Source organism: Brettanomyces bruxellensis, chromosome 9 (assembly GCF_011074885.1).
Source record: "Brettanomyces bruxellensis chromosome 9, complete sequence".
Taxonomy (NCBI): Eukaryota; Fungi; Ascomycota; class Pichiomycetes; order Pichiales; family Pichiaceae; genus Brettanomyces; species Brettanomyces bruxellensis.
In genome coordinates, this window is record NC_054690.1 from 1,063,487 (window position 1) to 1,082,243 (window position 18,757).

The 18,757-nt window shown below is 37.0% G+C and overlaps 9 protein-coding genes across 9 annotated transcripts; 7 read left to right on the forward strand and 2 right to left on the reverse strand.

The window, feature by feature from the left end:
* Positions 1-134: 134 nt before the first annotated feature.
* Positions 135-1,232, forward strand: BRETT_002335 (uncharacterized protein; the record flags this gene model as incomplete). Its single annotated transcript, XM_041280865.1, has 1 exon — positions 135-1,232. The coding sequence occupies one exon, from the start codon at positions 135-137 to the stop codon at positions 1,230-1,232; it is 1,098 nt and encodes a 365-aa protein (XP_041138656.1).
* A 287-nt stretch (positions 1,233-1,519) lies between these two features.
* On the forward strand, positions 1,520-3,195 carry BRETT_002336 (uncharacterized protein; the record flags this gene model as incomplete). The annotated part of the gene is given in 2 exon segments (XM_041280866.1): positions 1,520-2,084; positions 2,099-3,195. The coding sequence occupies 2 exon segments, from the start codon at positions 1,520-1,522 to the stop codon at positions 3,193-3,195; spliced, it is 1,662 nt and encodes a 553-aa protein (XP_041138657.1).
* Positions 3,196-3,266: 71 nt separating this feature from the next.
* On the forward strand, positions 3,267-4,463 carry BRETT_002337 (uncharacterized protein; the record flags this gene model as incomplete). Its single annotated transcript, XM_041280867.1, has 1 exon — positions 3,267-4,463. The coding sequence occupies one exon, from the start codon at positions 3,267-3,269 to the stop codon at positions 4,461-4,463; it is 1,197 nt and encodes a 398-aa protein (XP_041138658.1).
* A 1,338-nt stretch (positions 4,464-5,801) lies between these two features.
* Positions 5,802-6,447, reverse strand: BRETT_002338 (uncharacterized protein; the record flags this gene model as incomplete). Its single annotated transcript, XM_041280868.1, has 3 exons — positions 5,802-6,014; positions 6,092-6,281; positions 6,326-6,447. 3 exons carry the CDS (start codon positions 6,445-6,447, stop codon positions 5,802-5,804), a joined length of 525 nt encoding a protein of 174 aa, XP_041138659.1.
* Positions 6,448-6,799: 352 nt separating this feature from the next.
* On the forward strand, positions 6,800-8,791 carry BRETT_002339 (uncharacterized protein; the record flags this gene model as incomplete). Its single annotated transcript, XM_041280869.1, has 1 exon — positions 6,800-8,791. The coding sequence occupies one exon, from the start codon at positions 6,800-6,802 to the stop codon at positions 8,789-8,791; it is 1,992 nt and encodes a 663-aa protein (XP_041138660.1).
* Positions 8,792-8,900: 109 nt separating this feature from the next.
* On the reverse strand, positions 8,901-9,689 carry BRETT_002340 (uncharacterized protein; the record flags this gene model as incomplete). Its single annotated transcript, XM_041280870.1, has 1 exon — positions 8,901-9,689. One exon carries the CDS (start codon positions 9,687-9,689, stop codon positions 8,901-8,903), a length of 789 nt encoding a protein of 262 aa, XP_041138661.1.
* Positions 9,690-10,033: 344 nt separating this feature from the next.
* Positions 10,034-10,473, forward strand: BRETT_002341 (uncharacterized protein; the record flags this gene model as incomplete). The annotated part of the gene is made up of 2 exons (XM_041280871.1): positions 10,034-10,058; positions 10,148-10,473. 2 exons carry the CDS (start codon positions 10,034-10,036, stop codon positions 10,471-10,473), a joined length of 351 nt encoding a protein of 116 aa, XP_041138662.1.
* Positions 10,474-13,364: 2,891 nt separating this feature from the next.
* On the forward strand, positions 13,365-15,437 carry VPS1 (vacuolar protein sorting-associated protein 1; the record flags this gene model as incomplete). Its single annotated transcript, XM_041280872.1, has 1 exon — positions 13,365-15,437. The coding sequence occupies one exon, from the start codon at positions 13,365-13,367 to the stop codon at positions 15,435-15,437; it is 2,073 nt and encodes a 690-aa protein (XP_041138663.1).
* A 547-nt stretch (positions 15,438-15,984) lies between these two features.
* YTA12 (Mitochondrial inner membrane m-AAA protease component) lies at positions 15,985-18,708 on the forward strand (the record flags this gene model as incomplete). Its single annotated transcript, XM_041280873.1, has 1 exon — positions 15,985-18,708. One exon carries the CDS (start codon positions 15,985-15,987, stop codon positions 18,706-18,708), a length of 2,724 nt encoding a protein of 907 aa, XP_041138664.1.
* Between the last annotated feature and the right edge of the window lie 49 nt (positions 18,709-18,757).

Sequence of the window (18,757 nt, forward strand, 5' to 3'; positions counted from 1 at the left end):
AGCGTTCAGCTTTGAATATAACACCAGAGTTTCGGATAGGAAGCTTGTTTGTTAGTGGAATTGATTTTTTTTATGATTAATACCAGGTCTGCAATTGACAGTTGTTTTAGATTTAACCGTTATATTAACATATAATGCGTTTTAATTCGAAGGCAGTTTTAGTGACAGTTCTAGGATTTTCCTTTTCTCGGCAGGTAGAGGCCTCAATTGGTGATAATCTTGATGAGTTCAAGGACTGTTGTAAGCTTTGTGATATTGTCACCTGCAATGGAAGGGAGAATTATCCAGACGTTTCTGACGCAAGCTATGATTTGATGATGAAAGATCAAACAGAAACAAAAAGGTTTGTTACCCTTCCATTGGCTTGGAACCTCAGATTCCTTGGCTGGGAATGTTATCAAAATTGCGATTACCAGTGTCAAAGGTTTATTACAGCAGATAGAAAAGAAAAGGGAGAATCGGTGGTGCAATTTCATGGTAAATGGCCATTTGCAAGAGTGTTTGGTGTTCAAGAATTTTTCAGCACACTCTTCAGCATTGGAAATTTCTTCCCTCATTACTGGGGATTCAAGAGTATGTGGGCTCACTACAAGGTAGAAAAGTCGATACGTGGTAATCCAGAAGCGGCTAGTATGTATTGGGCTTACGCGATTATTGGTTTGGTTGCATCATTCGCATGGATTTTCTCTACGTTGTTCCATTTACGTGACACATGGACGAGAGAAAAGCTTGATTACTACTTTGCCGGAATGACCGTGATTTCCGGTCTGTATGGCGTGGGAACAAGATACTTCAAGCTTTATCTCACATCTAACAATGGTAAAAGATTTGCTTTCGGCCTTTTGATAATCTCCATGTATATATGTCATGTGCTAAGATTACTCCATGACTGGTCATACACCTATAATATGCGTGCAAATGTTATTGTTGGCATCAGTGAAGATGTGCTATGGTTTCTTCATGCCATAAGGACGTTCAGGCAGCGTAGACAATCAACAAATATACTTGTTGACTTACAGAATAAAGCAATCAACTGGACGTTAATACCGATCCTTCTTGTCATTAGTGTCAGTTTAGGAATGACATTTGAATTATTTGATTTTCCTCCAATTATGGATCTTCTTGATGCACACGCAACCTGGCATTTTTGTACAATATGGCCCGCTCTGTACTGGTATCCATATATGGTTCGTGATGTTGAGCAGGGAGTGAAAGACACTAAATTTGAATAAGCAATCTATGGTGACATGTTCAAATTACTCTTGGAAATATAAGCTTGCTTTAGTTATGTTTTTTTTTTTTCATATAGTATAATGAGGCAAAACCAATTATCATTATACTTGTAGTTGACGATAATAAATCTATTGATGAAAATTTTCAGTATCTGCCAAGATTTCCCGCTTTTGATAAATTTTAGACATACATATATATATATTTTTTCACTTTTTGACTTTGGGTCCTTAATATTTTATGAAGTTCAATATATAGAAGGTGAAATCATCAGTTTGCATAATTCAAGATGGATTCCAATGCTTTAATAAATATACACAGATGTCTTATTCTTCTTGATACAAAAGTTTCCGTACTACAGTGCGATTCGGAAGAGACAAGGCTAGATGAACTTACGACACGTTTAATCAATGGTCAATATGCGAAAGTTATAGAGTCCGACGTTTTCGCAAATCAAGTATTTCAAAATGAGAAGATTCAAAATCTGATCACGAAATTCATCAGTAATGAAAGATGCGATCAAGCGGATCTTTACACATTAATCACCGGCATTACTCAGCTGATAATTTCTAATATATCTGATATAAATCTAGATGCTTCAATCCAACAGACATACTGCCTATCCCTTGCAGTTTTATTTCTACAGATATTTGTGCAATTGAATTTCACTGGACCAACCTTACCATTGTTATCTTTAAAAGATAAATTAGGCTTTATTGGTACTCTATCCTCTAAAATTACATCAGATGAAAAGTATGCTGCACAATTTCAGAGGAATATGCTTAAATTATTATCCATAGAAGGTCAGCAGCCTTATAATTTGGTCGATTCACCATTGTTTCTTGCATTAGCATGTAATATTCTTGAGACCTTGCAAGGGGTTCAAGTTTCCTTCTTAGTCCCGAAGCTGCACAAATGAATTCAGAGGAGTTTGTTCAACTTTCATGCTCTACATCCAACATAATTAGTTCTAATTGTATACTTTTGGCATCCATCTCTTGGTGGAGAGAGAGGGCTTTACAGATTTTGCAATCATTATACTCTGATTATTCTGCTTCTCTAACGGTCATCTGTTATTCACTGCTATCCAAGGAACGGATTCTTCCTATTATAGATGGTATAGGAGCAAGTTCAATAGGGCAAGCACTCCTGCTTACACGACAGTTAGAGCTAGCAAAATGTTCGTTGGCTGGCAACTCTGAACTCAAGACTATGGAGTCCTTATCACGTGCAGGTGATATTTCGGGTATTGAGCTCGTACTCACAGGTTGTAAAGCTAAAAGAACAAAATATCAACATAAATCAATTGCCGCTTTAACCGTTTTGGCAAAATCCAAGGAATCACTTTTGAGATTTCAAACTAATGACTCAAATTTAAGTCCTCAAGATGTTAAGCTTAATGACGATACTTTTCTTGAAAAGCCAGTATTTGATGAATTGGGAGACGATGAAATTTTCAAGCAGAAAGGAGAAACTCTGAAATATGATGATCTCAACGATATTAAAAGAATTAAAATAGATTACACGGACTTTTCCGATGAATCATCAGTCGATTTTTCGAGAAAGCTTCTCCCAACAGCCAAGCACAAGGCAGATATTCCAAATGATTTGAATGCCCTAGATCCGAATGCTCAACCCGCCCTTGCTGGATTGGACTATGCACAGTTGTTATCTAGGATGGAGGCAATCAAGAAAAATACTCCCAAAGGAAATGCGTTGGTCGACGAAGAATTAATTGCGCTTGTTCAAAGAGTTTTGTTTTCTCCTGAGTGTTCAGTTAACTGGCTTTTATTTTCACGTGCACTTTGGTACAGATCGTTATTGGAGGCTTCCAAGAGGGCCACTGTCGAAAGAGGTGTTTTGCAGTTGTATTCGTTGGTTGAAGAGTTAGGCATTACTTCCGATAAAACTGCTCGATTGTTTCCAAAGTCAGATGAGATGTTTGCTTTCCTCAGGAGTTTTTGAATAGAAGTATTGATAGTAGGAAAGTATTGGCAAATTCTATTCGTTTAAGATATGTTTATGTCATTTCTGCAATGCCGAAGTGGGAAATGGATCTGCAACTTGCTCACAAACTCACCGAATTAGGATTATTCAAGTCTGCATTGGAAATATATGAAAGATTGAGACAATGGCCTGATGCGGCGGTTTGCTACGAAACAACTGGGGATAAAGTCAATGCCAGGAGTGTCATTGAAAAGGCTGTTGCGGAAGATCCAGACAATGCGAGAGCATGGTGTATTTTGGGAGATGTTACAACTAATCCACAATACTGGGAAAAATCCTGGGAGCTTGGTCATTATGCTAATGCCAAATCATCCTTGGCTAAGTATTATTACAAGCCACCAAAGGATTCGGGTATAGAGCGTGATGTCAAAAAGGCCATTGATAATTTGTATGATTGCCTTTGTTCAAACCCTATAAACTTTGATAACTGGTACTTTTATGGATGTATGGGATTGGAAGTCTCAAACTATGAGTTAGCATCCGAGGCATTTCATAGAGCACTTAACATAGACGATAGCAGTCCTTATGCCTGGTCCAATTTGGCATCCGCTCTAATTAAATTGGAGAAGTTTCCGGAAGCATTTCAGGCATTGTCAAAGGCAATAAATGCTGGCGATGCTACTAAGAAATCTTGGAGAATTTGGGAGAATTTTTTGACTATAGCCATCAAATTAGGAAAATGGTCCGATGTGCTAAGAGCTTCAATTATTTTACTTAACAGTGACAAAACTTCGTTGGGATCTAGTAAATTGGATATTCCTGTTATGGAAAAGTTGATTGGTGTCCTAACAAGAGATCCATATGATCCCGAAAGTCTCACATTCTTTCAAAATTCCTGTATAGATTTTGTTTGCAATAAGGTTCCTTCTGTTGTCAACAATGATGTTAGATGTTGGAAGGATATAGCGAAAGTTAATCAATGGAGGAGGAAGCCATGGCTTGTTTTAGATAATTATGAGAAGGCCTATAGAGCGTCCGTCAATTCGCCAAAGCTAACACTTGAAGAGGATTCTTGGAATGTAGCTGTTGACACGTGTGCTGATTTGATCAAAGCATACCAAGATCTTGGCGAATTGCCCGGAAGATTTGGTGCGGATGATCTTGTATGCAAGAATTGGAAATTCAAAGCAAAATCATCCATCAGATCACTTATTTCTAAGGGAAAGCGAATGTGGGAGTACACAGATGGATATGAAAGGCTACAAAAGATGAAAAGGGAGTTGTAATTTAAATAATTTTGAGTAGTGTTTGAAGTTCTGGTCGGAGGGATGATCTTCATTTATAAAGAATACTTAATAGAATTGGAAATCTTCAATTTAGATTTTTGAAGATGCTTTGCCCTCCACTGGGCTGATCTCATAATGCATATTAGTATCGGTAATTTCTGATTTATCCAATGAAAATAGCTCTATAATTGCAGTTCTGATTTCAATCCAGTATTTTTGAACAAATTGCGGCATAAGGTTGTTAAATAATAAAGAATTGATCAATACAAGAATATTTGAGATTGCAATTCGGCTGGCATCGGAATATTCAACCCTAAGTCCCCATATAAATAAATAGAATATGAGACAATATAATGATTTTTGAGCGTATGCTTCCTTAGCAAGCAAAATAATTGCGAGTAAATCTAGATGTGCAGACATAATGAGAAGGGGACCTTCTATATATTTGGCAAGCGGTGCTAAGCATACCGAAAATGAATGCTCTGGAAACAGCTCAAATATGATATGATTCATCAAATTAAGAAATGAATAAATGCCAAAAGATGATATCTTTATAATGCTTTGATGCGTGCAGGCCCAAAGGCATGCATATATGAATAGATAAGTATTCTCTGATTTGAGAATCCTGCACAAAGGAACATTTTGCTCTATATCTTCGCGGAAAGAAGCTGCTGAGTTTGTATGACTTCTCTCCGTATAAACGGCACCCGTATAAATAACAATCCCATAAGTCATTATTGAACTTATTATAACCATGTTATACCAAGGAACAGAAAATATCTTTGCATCATTATCAAGTAAGGAGATTCCATACATGATACTTCCAATTAACGTCGTACTATGAAATAATAACCAGGCATATTGCAATGGATCCAGCGACTGCAACCTTTTTATATTATCGGATATATTTGAGAAAATTTCCTGTATAGACAAAATTCCCTGTTTCCACTGCTTTAATAGCTCACTGATGTCAATGCCCGTAATAACAATCTCTGTTCGCTTTTTCTGTATCTCTTTTGAGCAGTGTTTAGTCCTTTTAGACATTTGCAGTTTGTTTGTAGGGCTGTACATTACGATATATCATGAAACCGTTAAATACGTGATATATAGGAAATAAAAATCAGCGTACTTTGTATTTGATTGCACTAATAGCTTGGCAATGTGCAAATATTTTATACATATGTTTGAGGATTGGGCGCTTAAACAATTAATTAAGGATTATCACAAAAAAAAATTAGAACTTCCGAATTCGTATATGTATAATTTTTGATCTTTACCCGGTCTAAAAGTCATATAGATCTATGTATTCAAAATCTTTTCAAACTAACCTATTCAAAGTTAAGTTTTCTTACTAGGTGGTAGCGTATGCGTTTCAACCTTTGATTTATTCACCTTTTTGAAAGACGATGGAGCATCTTTTGCATATCTTCCAAGCATCGGCTTTAGATTTTCGGGGATATCCTCAAAGCAAAGATCGGAAACATTCTGCGAAACATTCTGACCTTTGGCCTGTAAAATATCCTCGATATTAATCTTACCGTCGTGAAATATCTATATTTACATTGTTGTGTTAGTATGCTGCTCTATAATGCGTAGCATTTTTTCCATAATACTTCCTTCATACTTACATTTAAATGATCAGCTATAAGATGTCTATTTTTGCAGCCTGGACATTGAACCAGAACGGATCCCGTGAGATAGGCCTGTTTGGATATTATATGTGACGATCTTGTACCGCATTTCTTACATGTAAAGGCCAATAATAAAGACGGTTTGTCTATCTTAATTCTGTCCCCATTTTTGCTATCGTCCTTTGAACTTTTAATAGAACTTTGTCTTAAACTGAAGAAATAGAGAAGTACCTTGTGTTGAGTGTAGGTACTCTCTTTAAATTGCCTATTTGCCTCCTCACTCCGTTTAGTAGCACTTTTTTCACTAAGGCGACGGCCACCCGTGTCTGAACTAAACGTCCTACTCTAAACATAAATTAATGTTATCTTTGTTTATGTTTATTTCTGTTTGTATAATCAAGATTATATAACGGTTTTATGTTCTATGATTAAAGATAAAAGCATTCTCCTCCTTACGTTCTCTTTTCCTCCGCTCTGTTTTTCTAGATGCTTCAGATGGATCTAGTTCCCAAATTTTCACTTTTCAAAATTGTGGTCACGTGATAATGTATCATGTGATAATGTCTTTAGATCAGTGCGAAAATTTTATTTTTCATCATTAGCCAAGATTTCAACATTATTATACAAAGTAAGAATAAGGCACATAGACCAGTGAAATTATCAATGATAAGGGCATACGAGATTGTGCCTTCAGCTTAACGCGTTATGTCGTTTTTATTTGGAGTAAACCACCGGATGCGTATCTCTATGTGTTCGTTTCTGACACGTGGATTTCGTACTTCGTCTTTAAATTGGACTGATAAAGCCTCTAAATTTGGTTCGAACAAGAACATTGGTTCAAAGATCGGAGACGAAAAACTCCTTGAAGAAATTGTTAATTCTGATGATACCTCATCTACTGGCGATATATTAAATACCCGTACGCTGAGACGAATGTACGGGGAACAAATACAAGAGTTCGACGCCAATATGAAAAACATGCTTGAGCTGAAATTTAAGGAGGAAATACCTAAAGTAAAAAGTTACAATGAAGCACATGGAATAGATGCTTTACAACGAATGAAAGTAAACCCAGTTGCGAATGATAATTTACTTTTCAGTGACTTCATATCAGTTGGTATTCTTGAAAAGGCAGTCAGTTTGTATTTAAACTCCAAAGAACCGACAGAATTTCAGAAAAGACTTTTAGCGCTAATGACAGGATATTTAAGCACGATAGCAAAAGGTGATCAAGGTAGTGGTAGAACTTTTGGCTTAATAATAGCAGCCTTGAATTTAAAGAGAAATAAACGTCGGGGGGAAGGAATAAATTCACTAATATTGGTTAAATCGACGGATAATGTGATACAATACAGAAAGTTCATAAAAGGAATAATATCAAAGATGGATATACCCTCTAATGTTCAGGCAGACATACCCACAGTTGCTCAGTTTCTTTATCGATCGACTGATGAAGAAGAATTAAAGCAACAGATAACACTTGGAGAATTCCCAACACCACACATTCTTGTATCAACCCCACAAAGACTATTGGATTTACTCTCCACGAGGGGAATGGATTTCGTAAAAATTGCAAACTTGTCTGCTATTTTCGTGGATGATTTTGATTGTATGGTTGATCCTGAAACTTATATCGACACAAAAAGACAGCTTCCTATAGTACAACTTCTCAGTTACGTCGTTAAGCTTCAAGATTACAGGCGATCTCATAATGAGCCACATCCGCAATTGGTCTTTACTGTTTCCAATTTATGCACAAATCAACTTAAATTCCAGATCAGGGACGAAATGCAATGGTTTGACTGGGATCGCTACGCTGATATCGGTTTATATAACGGTGTCACCGACTTGCCATCCCGTAAAGGTATAGCCACCAATATTGGGGTAAGCTGTGTCCTAGTTAATCCATATATTAGTGGCGAGTCAAAGAATGGATCGAAATTCAAGGTTCAACTGTTTGATATGACGCCATTTCAGTATGGAAATTTTCCTGAATACTGGAAGAATAAGATTTTTAGGTGTCCTCACGGGAACGATGGCTACTACAGAAAAGTTCGGAATGTTAAAAAGTCTCGGATGACGAGTGAAGTTAGAGAGATGTCCACAAAAATTTTGATTCATGGTTTTAATAAACTTGTTAAGAAAGTAGATGGTTTAAAGAACGAAAAAATATTGGTGGTGTTCCCAGATGATGTTTCGGATAAAACTGTTCTTGCGTTACTCAACAAATCTAAAATAAGGGCCAAACTATATAATCCATCTGAGGATTCCACATTTTTTCTTGAAGCAGATTCAAATGAGCAGTCAAGCATACTTCTTATACATAGTGGCTCATTGACAAGTCTGACATTCAATGGTTTAAGGAACATCGTTGTATTAGGGTTGAACACAATTAGAGACTGTAATGAATTTATTACTTTAGCTGGAAGGCTGAGATACAATCCCTCAGGTTTAGTTCCAGCTGCATTTTATCCTCCGTTTGGGGAAACTTCAAATGGTCCTGTGCAATGCAGAATTTATATATTGCATGAGCAGCCTGATTTTGAGTTTGTGGAAAGGAATTTCCTAGAAAGGGCATTCATAAGGTCAGGATTGGTACAGCAATTTTCTGCTGTTGGTGTCAGTGAATCCGGTTTTGATAGAAAGCAGTATGATGAAGAGTTCAAAAGTGATTACGAATTTCACAGCCAAAGCTAAAGCTGCTTATTTATATAGGAAATTATATAGTATTATCCTTGTACATATATACAGGCATAGACATGATGGCATTAATGATACATATATTCTAAATGAGATGAACTAGTTATCATAAGTTCCTAGCATCTTTCATGGAAGTCTCGTCGACTTTTATACCCTCTATTATTTTCGTAATAGCATTCTGTTTAAGCATCTTAGCATCATCGTTCTCGGAATTGAAAGAATAATCTCCTTCTCCAGTTTTCTTTTCTGGTCTTTTTATACTCTGAGGCCGTTCCGACTGTAATTCACCCGAAGATATTAACATATTAATTTTTGCCTCCACATTTTTGCAAGTCTGCTCTATTTTATCAATTGTTTCTTGATCCTTTCGAATTTTCTCCTCTATTCGAAGAATAAGAGATTCTCTGGATTGATGTAACCTGTAACTATTTAGTAAGTGATGTAAATTTATCAATATTATCTGTATATTGTTGATTTTGTTGAATGCATATTGCGGATTCTTTGATAAAAGTCCTACGAGTTCCAAAAAGTTTAAAAGTAAAGACATTGTCAATTTCTTGAGTTCCTTTATTCTCTCAACAGTGAAAACCTCTTCGTTCTCCTGGTTCTCGTTCTCATTGCCTTTAAATAATTGAGTGACCCCAGACTCTTTAAGTGTGATAAATCTATCCTCAAACGGCCACACGTCACCAAAGGATCTATAAGTTGGCATATCTGGCTTCGTTGGAGGTATTAAAAACTTTAGATCCTTCATTTTAGAAATTTCTTGCTCTGTTTCGCCATCCTCCTTTAATTTCTTTACTTTCTCTATATTCTCGTCCGTGAAAAACCGAACGTATGGAGGTGGCGGTGGATATAATGAAGAAACCACTCCTTCACTATTCTGTTCACTCATCTCTGCTTTTCTGAAATTAGATGTATCCAGTAATGAGGAGAATATGGATTCACGACTATGTTGAATCTAACAAATATGTGTGTGATTCATTCACCTATACTTCTGCTGTTCGAAAAATCAAACGGTTCACCTTATTTTTTTATTTTTTTTTTCTTCTTCTTTTTCTCCGTCCTGCCCCAAGAAAAAGTTAAACAAATAGTTGAGGATGGATTAGCCTTCGTTTTGGTATTTTATAAGAGAAATACATGATATCGGATGCAGCTTAATACGCAAATCTTTCGATCTTCGTGCATAGACATAATTACAGAACTGATAATAATTGCACAAGTATTTTAAATTTCAACATGTCTGATCAAATGGATGTGGACTGTAAGTGTTCGGTTTATTCTTTATACAACAGTTTTACTTGTCCAATGAAGTAAGCATTACTAACCGTGTCTTTATTTCATTTTATTTAGCATTGGAAGCTACGCCAACGGAACAATCACAACAGCAACAGGACAACAAGCCAAAGAAAAAGAGATTTGAGGTCAAAAAATGGACTGCTGTGGCCTTTTGGTCGTGGGATCAAAGCAATGAAACATGTGCTATCTGCAGAAATCACCTTATGGAGCCTTGCATAGATTGTGCAGCAACTGGAAAAGATAGGAGCAATTGTCCTAGGGCCGTTGGTATGTGTAACCATTCATTTCATCTACATTGTATTGATACATGGATCAAAACGAGAAATTCATGTCCATTGGATAGTTCTGATTGGTCGTTAAAGGAGGTGATACAAAACTGATTTGCTGGTGAACTATATAAGTTTCTCCTTATAGTGCATCCAGTTATACATAACGTATGCTAAATTTTAGGGTGGGTCGTAATAAAAGTTATAATTTTACTAGGTCACTTTTTTTAACTGTAATGTACACTTTAAATAATTTATGAATAGTCGAGAGGACAGTATCTAATAACATCTACCCGCTGCAATTGATTGTTCCATAATCCTGATCTAGAACACCTCTTGAGTTGTGTGCCGCAAAGTTGTTGTCTGCCGTATGTTGTTTGTGGCCAAGCAATCTAGCTCGTAATTTGCCAGCTAAGGTTGCCCCCTCTCCTCCCCGCATTAAGCTTTCAGATTTTGTCAAAGAGATAATTGATAAAGCAAAATCGAGCCCTAATATAGTGGCGAACTGCCATGCATAATGAAATGGTAATAAACTTCCATTGAAAAGAATGAAAAAAAGCATAAATATCGCCTCCAAAGCGAAAAATTTAAAAGATTGCGTTAATGTAAGGTTTGAAGTAACATAGAATTGACATATTTGTAGAATTTTCCCTAATATAAGAAACAAAAAGTTTAAGTTTTCCATTATCGTGCCAAAGTATTGAACCCGTAAGAGTAGTTCAACGGCACTTGGCTCTGCTGGTGGTACTATAGTCGTTAATGGAAATGCATTAGATGAAACAGGGGTCACTGCCAGTAAGGCAGCTAAAACTGGAGCATGAGACTGCAGGTATCTGGAAAATGGATTTTCATCTAACTCTGGGCTGTCTATATAAATATCATAGTATCTGATGCAACAGTTTTGGGACTTAACTGAACACCTCTTGCAGTGTTTGAAATCACACCAGTTGAATTTATTTGAGACATCATCTGTGGATCCAATAAAAAACTTTCTGTGCTTTGAGTCTCTTTTGGGACTACTCTTAATAGCATGTATTGTCTTAAAAGTGTGTAACCGTAAAGTATGAACTGGACAAAAGAAGCAAAAACGTCTGACAAATTTTTGAAAGCAGCAAAATTGTATATCATACAAGTCACAGAGGCCATGAACACAAGCACTGTTGGTAATAACATCAAAAGTTGCTGTAAAAATTTGCCACAAACTTCCTTATATGAAGAATTGTTACATTTCGTCAAGTGATATATGCTTAAAAGTGGAAGAAGACAAAATACCCAATCGAGTACTTTTATAAGAATCTTCTCTGTAAGAGCCATCAAACAGGATTTAGTGCATCAGCACAAATAAAGAAATCGCTCGCTACCTTCCGAGTTTGATTCCTATTTGGTATTCACCTCTATTCTCTGCTGTTAGGTATCAGCAAAAAAATGTGTACATTAGTTAGTTGTAAACTGAAATTCACAAGTTGTACAAAATTTGCCCAATCGAATCCATAAAAGTCAAAAAAAAAATACTTTTGCCGAGTTATGTTCAATATAAATAGTTTGAATATTGTTGAAGCATGTCCTCCTTGAAAGCAGGTCTCGGTTTTGTCTTGTTTGTTGCCAAAGAATAAACATGAAAACTGAAAACTTTTTTTGTCTACGGATTTTTTTCAGTACTAGATAAGAATGGGGGAGGAGAATTTAATGGAGAGTACTTAATGGAAATGAGAGCTTATCTCTTTCGCGTGGTGAATTCCGATTGTTTTCCTTATCTTTCCATAGTGAAAAAATTTACAAACTTCATTCTGGATTGTTCTTCCGTATCTTTCATTTCTTCTGATAGTACTTTTATTTTGTTACTGTTTCCACATCAGGTTAAATGGCGTGGCATAAAAATTATTATTGTTTTGCACATATTATCATATCACTTTCCTACTAGTGAGAAAAAAATACGAAAGAGTGCTGACGTTGCGTCATACGAGTACATAATAGTGACAAATCTAAACCGCGCAGAGCATTTAAGGCATTTAAGGGGGGAATTTTTTTCTTTCTCAATCCATTTTGGTACATTTTGTACTATTCTTATTTATAACAGCAAGGTTCCAGAGATTTAAGAAAGCATCTACATTGAAGCAACAATAATAATAACTTTGATGGGACGGTTATTCCGGTAACTGGGCTTATATTTGGATCGAATAAAATATTTTGTTGCTCCTGCGCTTTTGAACTGACGATAAGACAATAATTAGATATTGTTGGTGATTACATAAAATACTTAATTTTAACTCTGTGGAGCTAACCTCAAAAGGAGGCATAGATCGGCAATCTATCTCGAATCGACGCGTCGATTATACAAGCACCAAGTTGTTGTCATTCCACTCGGCGAGGCAAATCTACCTGCTTAGTTCAATTAAAATTACATTGCACATACTTATAGATTTTTTTCCTGAGAGCCTGGGCTAAAAATGTTCCTCTTCTTTTAAGTGAAATAGCTTTGCCTGCTATCGTAAATGTATTTTTAAAGATTTAAAGTCTATTCAACGAACTTAACTACCTGTCTGGTGCTATAAGGGCTTTATTTCTCACCTGTATTTAATGAAATCACCAATCAGCACTAATTATGTTCCATAATCTAATTTCTGAAGTTGTAACTAGGTAACTTGAATTCAGTTTGTCTATTGCTAGATGATTTTGGATGTTTCGATCCTTGTTTAACTTCTATAGATGGGATAAAAAAATGTCTCAAATTCCTCCCTCTTTTCCCTTGCTTACTTTTTAAGCCTTGAATTATTTCTCTACCCTCTCTACCGTATGGTTTGCGCTGTACTCCCCTCCCCCTCCAAAAAAAAATCCAATGGTAATTTCGCTACGCTACTTTCTCACTGAATTGGAAATCTCAACCTTTGTTTTCGTTTTTGTTTTTTGCTTTACACCTAGATCGACATCATGGCTACATTTAAGATCGGGCATATTCTAAATTCAACTTTTATTTCCGGTTATAACCAAGGACAAAATATTTGGCAATGCTTGACGAACATTTAATTAGGACCATTAACAAATTGCAAGATGCTCTTGCCCCTCTCGGTGGAGGATCAACATCGCCAATCGACCTTCCTCAAATTACTGTTGTTGGTTCCCAATCTTCAGGAAAGTCATCTGTGCTTGAAAATATCGTCGGAAGAGAATTTTTACCTAGAGGTTCAGGTATTGTTACCAGAAGACCATTAATTTTGCAGTTGATTAACAGACGCGATCATCTGGACAACCATCTCACTCCAGAGGAGAAGGCAACCATAAAGCCAACCCTGTCTGATGGAAGACCTTCAGAGGACAGCGATCAAGAATGGGGTGAATTCTTGCATTTGCCTGGAAGAAGATTTTTCTGCTTTGATAATATTAGAAAGGAAATCGTTAGGGCTACTGATGCTACTGCTGGTTCAAATGCTGGTATCTCGTCTGTCCCAATTAATTTACGTGTTTATTCGCCACATGTGTTAACTTTGACTTTGGTTGATTTGCCAGGTCTCACAAAAGTCCCCGTCGGTGATCAGCCAAAGAATATTGAAAAGTTGATTAGAGATCTCGTCTTGAAATTCATTTCCAGACCGAATGCAATCCTTTTGGCAGTCAACGCGGCGAATCAAGATTTGGCAAATTCCGATGGTCTTAAACTGGCAAGAGAGGTCGATCCCGAAGGAATCAGAACTATTGGTGTTCTTACCAAAGTTGATTTGATGGATGAAGGTACGGATGTCGTGGATATACTTGCTGGAAGAGTCATTCCTTTGAGATGTGGTTACGTTCCTGTTGTGAACAGAAGTCAGAAAGATATAGAACATCATAAATCTATTCGTTCTGCCTTGGATGATGAACGAAATTTCTTTGAGAATCATGCTGCCTATAGCTCAAAGGCACAATATTGTGGAACTCCATACTTGGCTAAGAAGTTGAGTAATATTCTTATGAATCATATACGAGCAACGTTGCCTGACATTAAACTCCGTATTGAAACTGCTTTGAAGAAGTATCAGCAGGAGTTGGATGCATTAGGACCCGAAATGGCCGAATCGCCAAGTTCTATTGTTTTGAACGTTATTACTGATTTCTGCAACCAATACAGCGGTATAATTGATGGCCAAACGAAGGATGTCAGTACCAATGAATTAAGTGGCGGAGCCAGAATCAGTTTTGTCTTCCATGAGATTTTCAAAAATGGTGTTTACGCATTGGATCCATTTGATCAAATTAAGGATGCCGATATTCGTACCATCATGTACAATTCCTCTGGATCGTCCCCATCGTTGTTTGTGGGTACTCAGGCATTTGAGGTTCTGGTCAAACAGCAGATACATCGTTTTGAAGAACCTGTCCTCAGATGTATCACGTTAGTCTATGATGAATTAGTTAGAATTCTTTCCCAGATACTCTCTAAGGGCGATTTTACAAGATACCCTGCACTGAAAGACCAGATATCTCAGATATTCATATCCTACTTGCGTAATATTGTTATTCCTACAAATACATTTGCTGTGGATATTGTGAAATCTGAAGAGACGTACATTAACACAGCTCATCCAGATCTTTTGAAAGGTCCTCAGGCGATTAACATTGTTCAGGAGAGGATGCATCCACAAAAGATTCAGGTTGATCCGAAGACTGGAAAGCCACTTCCCCAACAGAAGCAACATGCTGAGGTTGTCACAAGTAAATCTTCTTCTTCCTTCTTTGGTGGATTCTTTCAGTCTAAAAATAAGAAGAAGCTTGTCACAATGGAAGCACCACCAAACGTTTTGCGTGCTACTGGTCAGATGACAGAGAGAGAGGCTCAAGAAACAGAAGTGATTAAGCTTCTCATTCAATCTTACTTTAACATAGTGAAAAAGAACATTGCAGACATAATACCAAAGGCAGTCATGTTGAAATTAATACAGCAGTCTAAAAGCGGAATTCAAAAGGTACTCTTGGAGAGCTTGTACAACAACAAGGATATTAATTCTTTGGTTCAAGAAAATGGCATTACTGTTGCCAGGAGGAAGGAGTGCAGGAAGATGGTGCAAGTTTTAGAAAATGCTTCCCAAATTGTTTCGACTGTCTGAGAATCCACTAGCTTTTCAATCCTTTTTTGGTATGAGAGATATGGTTCAAGTTAGAAATCATCTTCATTGGTATTTTGCAGAGTTTATGTGGTTGTAATATCCTCTTTTTTTCATTCAATTTGAAAAGCACATAATCGTTTCTCCGTTTTTTTTTGTTTAAAATATTATTAAATGCACATAGATGTGTGATGTCAATTATCACCCATTAAGTACGAAGCATTCGGAAATTTTGTAAGATCCGAAAATCATGAGTTGCGTAGAGTACGAGGCAAAAAAAAAAAAAAAGTACGAATACTGACTACACAGGGAAAGGTGAACGTGAAGGCAAGCAAAGTATGTTTACTCCCGAATTAATTAACCGTTGCATTTTTTAAAATACCAAACCCTGAACAGAGAGTAGTATTATTGTACCCATCCAAAAGCCATTTTGTGTTTCCTTTATTTATTTATCGCGGTTATTTCTATTAAAAGTTCGGTACTAGTTATTGCTGGGTAATAACTAAATTGGCTCGTTTCATCAAGTATGGTTGTACCAAATTCGCTAGGTATGGCATTATCATCTTGCCGAGCTAGTAATTCTTTGAGATCGAACTTTGCTTTGAAGTGTCTGGTCAGTGGTACACATTTGGTTCCTTGGGGATCTTCTGTGCGTGGTTTAAGCACTTTGTTTACTCAAGGAAAAAAAGCAAACCAAGTATGGGATGGCGCATCATGTTTTTTCTTCACAAATGATCGTTACTTTTCAAGCCCTATGACAAGGGAACGAACTGTTCAAAGGTTCAATATCAAAAGATATTTGCACAATGAAGCAGATAAGGGGAATGACGATCATAAAAGTGATCCTTCGAAATTTAATTCAGAGGGTCGAAGAGTATTCAGTGATGAAGAAGCAAAGCAATTGTATCAGAAATTGAAGGTCATCTGGTACGATAATTCACTTAATGAATATCACAAGAATCTAAAGATTACGGAGTTATTTATTAACTATGGTATCGAAGGTGTAGCTTCGCCTTCTGCTTCTAAGGTCGTTAGTGTGATACTGTCAGATCCTGATAGCAAAAACCCCGGACAAAAATTTGAAAATGTTCAGAAGTTCCACCAAAATTTGGTGGATTTCTTTTTGATGCAACATCAGAATATCAAGCCTGCTAGAGATGAGAAATTCAACTCTTCTCAAAAGACATCTGGTGGAGATAAGAACAATGGTGGATTCAATAACAACATGAAGATGTTTAATGGACAGGTTAACTTTCAATGGTTTTTGATCTGGCTTTCTACGGGTATCATTCTGTTGTATATGCTTGGTTCAGATTCGTTTGAAAAAGAGATTACTTGGCAAGATTTTCGAACCTCTCTTCTTGACAAAGGTTACGTTGAAAAGTTGATTGTGATCAATAGCAACAGGGTCCGTGTTGTTCTCAATGATAAGGGCAGGAGCCAACCAATGGGAGCAAATGCGGAATATTATTTCACGATAAGTTCTGTGAGAACTTTTGAGGAGCGTCTCAAGAAAGCTCAAGATGAAAATAAGGTGCCTGATAACGTGCGCATTCCTGTGAGCTATGTTCACAGCACTCCTATCGGGAAAACACTTTGGAGTTTGTTGCCGACTGTAATTCTTTTTGCTTTCATCTTCTGGTCAACTTCAAAGATTCTGAAGAGCGGACGTGGTCTGGGAGCAGGAATGTTTGGGAAACAGAAGAAGTTCAAAAAATTCAATGCGGAGAAAAATGTCAAAATCAGCTTCAGTGATGTCGCTGGTTGTGATGAGGCAAAGGAAGAAATTTTGGAATTTGTCAACTTCTTAAAGGATCCACAAAGATATGAAAGATTGGGAGCTAAAATACCACGTGGTGCCATATTATGCGGACCACCAGGTACGGGTAAAACGTTATTAGCACGTGCAACAGCAGGTGAAGCCAAGGTTCCGTTCTATTCTGTTTCAGGATCTGAATTTGTCGAAATGTTTGTCGGTGTTGGTGCTTCGAGAGTTCGTGAGTTATTCACCACGGCAAGAGAGAATGCTCCATCTATCGTTTTCGTTGATGAAATTGACGCTATTGGTAAGTCCAGATCTAAGGGTAAAGCATCTGGTGGAAATGATGAGCGTGAAAACACCTTGAACCAATTACTTGTTGAAATGGATGGATTTTCATCCAGTGATTATGTCGTGGTTCTTGCGGGAACTAATAGAGTCGATGTCCTAGATCCAGCATTGCTTAGACCAGGAAGATTTGACAGAAAGGTTTATCTTAGTAACCCAGAATTGGAAGGAAGAAAGGCTATTTTCGGCGTGCACATGAAGAAAATCAAGCTCTCTCCTGACTGTGATCTAGAAGATTTAAAGGGACGCTTGGCCACTCTTACTCCTGGATTCTCCGGAGCCGATATTGCTAATGTTTGCAATGAGGCCGCTTTAGGTGCGGCAAGACAAAATGAGGATTGTGTTAAACTTCATGACTTTGAGCAAGCCATTGAACGTGTTATAGCTGGATTGGAGAAGAAGAGTAAAGTCTTGTCGCCTGATGAAAAGAAGGTTGTCGCCTATCATGAGGCTGGACATGCGATTGTTGGTTGGTTCACAAAATATGCAGATCCTCTTCTAAAGGTTTCTATAGTTCCGAGAGGGCAGAGTGCTTTGGGTTATGCTCAATATCTTCCTCCGGACATTTATCTTTATTCAACAGATAAATTAATGGATCAAATGACTATGGCATTGGGAGGAAGAGTTAGTGAGGAGCTTCATTTTGATTCCGTCACGTCAGGTGCTTCGAACGATTTTGAGAAGGTGACTAATATTGCTCAAAGAATGGTTATGGCGTGTGGTCTTTCCCCTAAAGTTGGTCTTATTTCTTACAACATTGATAGGGGTACAGATATGACAAAACCATTTAGTGACAAAACCGCCGCTCTTATTGATTCTGAAGTCCATCGTATTGTTGATGAGTGCTATTCTAGATGTAAGAAACTTTTAAGTGAGAAGTCTAAGGAAGTTGAGCTTGTTGCTCAGTATTTATTAAAAAAGGAAGTGATTACGCGGGAAGATATGGTCAGATTGTTAGGCAAAAGACCATTTCCTGATCAAAATGATGCATTCGACAAATATATTAAAAGTAAAGAGGAGAGAGAATTGGAGAAAAAGGACGCTAATGGGAAGGATGGAAAAAATTCGGATTCTTCTCAACCCAAAGATAAAGGTCATACAGTGGAGAAGGGAAAAGAGGAAGATGATCATAAAAATGATAGCAATGAAGGTCCAAAAGATGACTAAATTTTTATTTAGTTATATGTGCAATGAAACTTTGCGCCAACTTGTTTAT